This window comes from Mastomys coucha, unplaced genomic scaffold (assembly GCF_008632895.1).
Source record: "Mastomys coucha isolate ucsf_1 unplaced genomic scaffold, UCSF_Mcou_1 pScaffold14, whole genome shotgun sequence".
NCBI classification, from domain to species: Eukaryota; Metazoa; Chordata; class Mammalia; order Rodentia; family Muridae; genus Mastomys; species Mastomys coucha.
The window spans coordinates 44,995,063-45,001,741 of record NW_022196896.1 but is presented as its reverse complement, the minus strand read 5'-3'; the positions used below and the strand labels follow the sequence as shown (position 1 = coordinate 45,001,741).

Sequence of the window (6,679 nt, the reverse complement as noted above, 5' to 3'; positions counted from 1 at the left end):
CAGTATAGAACCCCTCCATCCTCCTCGGACCTTCCGGTCATCGCTCTTCCCGGTCTCGCCACTTTCGCCAACCGAGGGACTGTGGACGTCGCGGCCGACGATCAGGCGCTGCGAAAGACAGCCCGGCGGTCGGGCGTAAAAGGACCTCGGCACCACAGCCGAGGTGGGGGAGCAGGGCTGCGGGGCCGCGGGCCGCTGACAGCCCGACGAGGTGGCCGACGGTGATTTCATTTCTCAGCTAGCCTCTGGGGACATGAAGTCTCATACTCTAGTGAGCCTAACGGGAATCACCGCCGCGAAGGCTGCCCAGAGTGGGTCAACGTCGCCCTCCAACACCACGGGCTATGGAGTGATGCATGCTGGGACTTGTAGTTCATATCCATGAACCGGCCTTTTGGGTCCAATGATTCCGCAGAGCTGGACCCTAAGGTTGTCGACGCAATCTGGGGAAATTAATCAGCGAGCTGACAAGGTGTCCCCACTCTATTCGTTTAAAAAAATGTATTCAGTGCATTTGTTTTTCCATAAAGTTGATTGGCCCTGACTAAGCCAAGCTGTTAATTTTGCGTCTACAAAGTGAGCTCTCAATTCTGGATTATTTTCCGGCTTATCTCAGGACAGCTATAAGGCGTGGGGCTTCGCTCTCTCAGACCTTTAAGGAGACAGTGCGCATGCGCCACCTCTCTCCTTTTCCGGCTGCAGCCATGGAGGTCGTTCCGTAAGTCGATTCTCCTCTTCCCCGGAATCCTTCTCCATCCCCGAAACTAGAGGCATTTTGACTCACTTTTCCTGTATCTGAATGTAGCCTGGAACCACTGCCTGCCTGTCTGGGTGTTTGTGACGCTGTGTGATACTAGGAGGGGGTGCGGGTGGCCTACGCGAGGAGGCCTTCCCAGGAGTATGCAGAGCAGACCGCGGATCCGGCTACTTGAGCAGAGGTCCATTCTTCGGTAGAATGTCGGTAGAATGTATTCCGCGGAGTCTTGGAATGAGATCTTTCGTAGCTAAAGTTATTTTAGCCGGCTGCCTACTGGCAACCTCCTTCAGCATGTGGAGCTTGAGACTTGAATGAGGATGATTGAGTCCTGGAACTTTAAAAGCGTGTAGTAACAATTTCTTCTGTGTGAACAATTTCTTCTGTGTGACTTACTAACTTGTATTAGAGGCCAGGACTGACGACCGAGATTAGGCATAAAATCTCTAATGTCATATGTGTTTACCATTAAGTGAGGCGTGTATGGGGTAAAGGCATGCGGGAACGGCGGAGCTGCTGCTGCTTTGAGTGGGTGGCAGTTTTACCAATGTAGTTCTGAGCACCTAGTGTGTGTGATACATCACCAGGAAGTTGCTTTTTGTTTGTCTTTATTCAAGATAGGGTTCCTCTGTAGCCCTGGCTGTCCTGGAACTCACTCTGTAGACCAGGCTGGCCTCGAACTCAGAAATCTGCCTGTCTCTGCCTCCCAAGTGCTGGGATTAAAGGCGTGCGCCACCACTGCCCGGCTTGACTTTAGGAAGTTTTTTGACCTGTTACTACTATCTTCTACTAACAACAGAGAGAAGAAAAAGAAGGCTGCCACTGTGCCGGAAACCCTTAAGAAAAAGGTTCCTGCCGTGCCAAAAACTCTTAAGAAAAAGGTTCCTGCCGTGCCAGAAACCCTTAAGAAAAAGCGAAGGAATTTCGCAGAGCTGAAGGTGAAGCGCCTGAGGAAGAAGTTTGCCCTGAAGACAGTAAGTAAATTTTGGAGGCCCTTAGTGGGCTAGGGAGCTTATTAGGACTGAGAGTGGAATAAGATTAATAATACTGCTAGAAAAACTTATCTGATTGCTAAAGAAAGAGCTTCCTGGTTTGACATTCTCTAATAGTCTGCGGAGGCAGGATTATAAAACTGATGCTGTGCTGTTTCAGACCTAAGAATTAGGAGTAACTGGCCATTGATTTTTCAGCTGCGAAAGGCAAGGAGGAAGCTCATCTATGAGAAGGCCAAGCACTATCACAAGGAGTACAGGCAGATGTACCGGACTGAGATCAGGATGGCCAGGATGGCCAGGAAAGCTGGGAACTTCTATGTGCCCGCAGAACCGAAATTGGCGTTTGTCATCAGAATCCGAGGGTGAGTTCACTTTGCACTGTGTTCTGGGTGCAGTGGTGCTGACGTGTTGACTGTTGGGCTGCCTTTGGGGAAGGGGGCCGGGAATAGGCAAGCTGGTAGTGGTGAAGTGTGTTGACACACACTGTTTTCTAAGGTACGGTAAGGGCTGGATGAATCTTTTTGGTCTCTCTTTGTGGCAGTATCAATGGAGTAAGCCCAAAGGTCCGCAAGGTACTGCAGCTTCTTCGTCTTCGACAGATCTTCAATGGCACCTTTGTTAAGCTCAACAAGGCTTCGATCAACATGCTGAGGATTGTGGAACCGTACATTGCATGGGGGTGAGTTTTGTGTTTAGTAGGTTAGTTTTGTGATGAGATGTTTTAGATACTTGGGCTATATTCTAACTTGATTGCTTACCTGACTTTCCTGGTGCAGGTACCCCAACCTGAAGTCAGTAAATGAGCTCATCTATAAGCGAGGGTATGGCAAAATCAATAAGAAACGGATTGCCTTGACAGATAATTCCTTGATTGCTCGATCTCTTGGTAGGTTATGCTTTTTTCAGGGAGGGATTGATACTAGTCCAAGGTCATATTTTCTGGCCAGACTTTTAAGTCTTTTTACTTTTATTTTGCATGCATGTGAGTGGTGGCCCAAATGTCATGTGTCTTTCTTGATGACCCCACCATACGGTGGCTAGGTTCTCCCTGAAACCCAGAGTTACATTCCAGCCCAGCTGTCTGTCCATCTGTTCATATGCTGGGATCACAAGCAGACCTTTAACCCCTACCTTGTCTTAGGTTGGGGCTCTCTGGTCATTGGGTGTGAACTCCAGTCCTTACTCTTGTGCAGTGAGCCGTGTTCCCCAAAATCCTAAAAGGCTCTGCATCCTTAATTTTGAGACAGCTTATCTGTAATCTGGAATTCAGATTTCCTCCCAACTTAATAGGATTAAAGGCGTGTGCTACCACACCTGGTTTGTCTTTGTTTATTTGATGGTTCTGTCCATAATTGTGTTTGGAATACTTTTAAAAACTTGATCTTGGACTCAAATTTTTTCAGGTAAATTTGGCATCATCTGCATGGAGGATCTAATTCATGAGATCTATACGGTTGGGAAACGCTTCAAGGAAGTAAATAACTTCCTGTGGCCCTTCAAATTATCTTCCCCGCGAGGTGGAATGAAGAAAAAGACAACCCACTTTGTAGAAGGTGGAGATGCTGGCAACAGGGAAGACCAGATAAACAGGCTTATTAGACGGATGAACTAAGGTGAGAAATCAATCATGTTTTTGGGGGGGCAGGATGTACATTTCTGGCAATCACAAAACTTTGTTTAGACTTGGCTTTGAACTCAGAACCTTGACTGAAGTTGAATATAGATTGGGTGTATCATTAAATTATAATTTGGGGAAATTTGTCTTTAGTGAAAGCATGCTCCTTTACAACTGATGCTGTCTTGTAGCTTGGAGTCTCTAACTTGTGTGTTTTTCCCTTTCAGGTGTCATCCATGGTATTTTTGTAATCTGGTCAGTTAATAAACAGTCACAGCTTGGCAAATTGAAATGTGTTAGAGTCTTTGTTGGCCTGCCTCTGGCCTGCTTACCACTCGCTGTAGTAGTAACTAATCCTGGAGTGTTCAGACAGATCAATACATCCTATGATGTACAAAGTTCCAGTTTATAGTTTGTGAAAAATGGTTTGTTAAAGGCTTTTCTCTGAGAAGTTACTTTTTTTTTTTAAAATATAAGCTATGCTGAGTGAATCAAATAAAATAAGCATTTATGATTTCTAGGAAAATTGTAAAAGAGACTGTAGACATTTGCTGCTAAAGTTCTATGTCTCAGGCTTAGACTTGTTGGCCACCTACACATGGATTCATTCTTTTTTGTCCTGCCTTTTTTATGTGTAAATGAATGTTTTGCCTGCATGTGACTATGTACCACATGCTAATGGAATTACTGATTATTGTGAGCATTTGAGACTTGGCCTCAGGAAGAGCAGCCACTGCTCTTCACTGCTGAGCCATCTCTAGCCCTTGTGTCATAAGTTACAAGTACTTTCTAAATTTTAAATACATAAGTAATGCATTAGCATCTTAGGCGGTTGCAGTGAGATGGACCAACACCTACAAGCTTGCTGTCTTCCCATCTTCTCCACTAAATCCCTTTTTAAGCACTTGCATGCTTGTGTTACCTCCATGAAGACAAGTTTTTAGTGCAATGTCAAGTAAATGACTTGAGGGTACTGTTGATGGAGCCTTTCGGGTTTTGGGAGAATAGTAATGGATCAGTGCTGCTTCAGAAATTAAAACCAAACAATTTGGTGGTCCTTATCAGTATTAGGGGGTATGTGTATTTCAACAAGGTCTTAGTAGATAGCCCTTTCCTAGAACACTTGTAGTCCAGGCTTGCTTTGAAGGGTTCTAAGTACTCTTCTAGGTGTGTGCCACCATTTGCAGCCAAGGTGTTTTTATTTCACAAAACCACCCATCATTATAATGGTATACTTTGAGTCCATGGATTTGTCACCCAAATGAAGTCTTTGAGCAAGATAAGCATAAGTAGGAATGAATACCTGGAAAGAAGGCGAGGATGGCTACATTCCTTTTTCAGACATGCTTCCTCCGTGGAGTTGATGGTAGAGGTCAGACAAAGATATAGTGGGTGGGAAGCTAGTCTAACAGTCAAAAATAGAAAATAGCTTCTACTTTTGTCTATTGAACAGGCAGAAACAGATCTGAGAATCAGGAGCCCACTGTTGGTTTCACTGGGTCCTATCAAGGTGTGTCAGGTCCTGAGGGGAACTAGTTGCCTATAAAAGGAAAACCTTTGTGTTTTCATTTAAAAAGCAAAGGGGACAGAAGAGATGGCTCAGTGGTTACCACTGGCTGCTCTTCCAGAAGACATCTAATTCCCAGTTGGCAGCTGACAACCATCAATAACTCCAGTCTTGGGGCCTCTAGGAGAATACCAAGCATGTATGTGGTACATGAACAGACAAACCACTCAGACATATAAAGTTGCATTTATGAAAGTCCCAGTTGATGGCAAGCCCCTTTACCTACTGAGCCATTTCATTGGACCCTACTTAAGATCCCCTGTGACATTGGGCCACTAGAATACGCTAAGATTTCTCCACTTCTATCCTTAATCACATCTGCAAACCCATTCTGTATGCTTGCACAGACTGCAGGATTTGGAGCATGGAAATTTTAAAAGGGACACTGGCTATCTTACAAACTTCCTTGTCAGTTGTAATCTTGAGTCTGAAGCACTGGGTACCCTCTATCCAAGCCTAGATCTGCATAGTACAACTTAAAATAACTTTTTGAAGCATTTCTCACATCTGAAACTTTGTTGCTCTTCCTAGCCACTCAGTGTAAGGCGTAATTCTTAACCACTCTAAGTAGCATTTGTAAGGCGTAATTCTTAACCACTCTAAGTAGCATTAGAGTAGCATTAAAGTTCTTGGTGCATTGTAGCCACTTCACACACAGACCTTTTTTGTAAATACTTTAACTGACAAAGCTTTTAATAGATTACCAGCCAGTAAAGGAAGGTATTTTAAGTAGACAAAAAATTATGTTCTGGTTAGTTTGTCAACTAGACACTAGCCATTTTAAAAATCGGGATCCTCGATTTAAAAGATGTCCCCTCCCAACCAGACTGGCTTGTGGGCAAGTCTGTGGTACATCCTCTTGATGATAGATGTGGGAGTGCCTAGCTCATTGTGGGCAGTGCCACTCCTAGGGCACTTGGCTCTTGATGGTTTATATCTGTTTTAAAAGGCTGAATTAATGCCGGGCAGTGGTGGCGCACACCTTTAATCCCAGCACTTGCAGAGGCAGGTGGATTTCTAAGTTTGAGGCCAGCCTGGTCTACTGAGTGAGTTCCAGGACAGCCTGGGCTATACAGAGAAACCCTGTCTGGGGGGGTTGGGTGGGGGAACAGTCTCCATGATATCTGCATCAGTCCCTCCTGTCTGAAGTAAACCCTTTCCTTTCCATGTTGCTTTTGATCATTGTGCTTATCACTGCAGTAGAAACACTAAGACTACATACTTCTATACAAAAGAAAACTTAAAATTGTTCGTATTTGATCTCTAAAAACTAACCAGTTCACATGCTCATGGCTCTTCATATACATTCAGTATGTGTGTCTGGGGATAGTAAGCAATGTTTGCACCACCTTTTTCTGTCCCGTTAATTGTACATCATCTAGAATGTTGTCACCTGACTTTGTCCAAGCATGTTTTCGGAAAATTGATGCTGCTGCACTCCAAAGCAACACAAGGGTGTTGATCACTCTTGTAAAAGTTCAAATCCTTCATTAAATCCATTTTGGCAAGTTTTACTTGGTCCAGTTACATGAGATTATTAGAAGAAAGCCTTTTAATTTCAACAGCCCAGAGAAGTTTCACACATTGCTTCCTCTTCATTGCATTGTCAGGATTAAGACATGATATCAGTAGTCCCTTCCCTGGGCCAGCAAGTTGGCTCAGCAGATAAAGTCTCATGTTAGTAAGTCTGAGCCTGTTTGCTCCCCAGAACCCACAGTGGAAGGAATCATCTGACCCTCACACATGTG

The 6,679-nt window shown here is 44.5% G+C and overlaps 1 protein-coding gene across 1 annotated transcript; it reads left to right on the top strand.

Moving 5' to 3' along the window:
• The first annotated feature begins 591 nt into the window (after positions 1-591).
• On the top strand, positions 592-3,656 carry Rpl7 (ribosomal protein L7). The gene is made up of 7 exons (XM_031366933.1): positions 592-718; positions 1,554-1,728; positions 1,945-2,111; positions 2,291-2,428; positions 2,526-2,635; positions 3,153-3,362; positions 3,592-3,656. The coding sequence occupies exons 1-6, from the start codon at positions 672-674 to the stop codon at positions 3,359-3,361; spliced, it is 846 nt and encodes a 281-aa protein (XP_031222793.1). The 5' UTR covers positions 592-671; the 3' UTR covers position 3,362; positions 3,592-3,656.
• Positions 3,657-6,679: the final 3,023 nt, after the last annotated feature.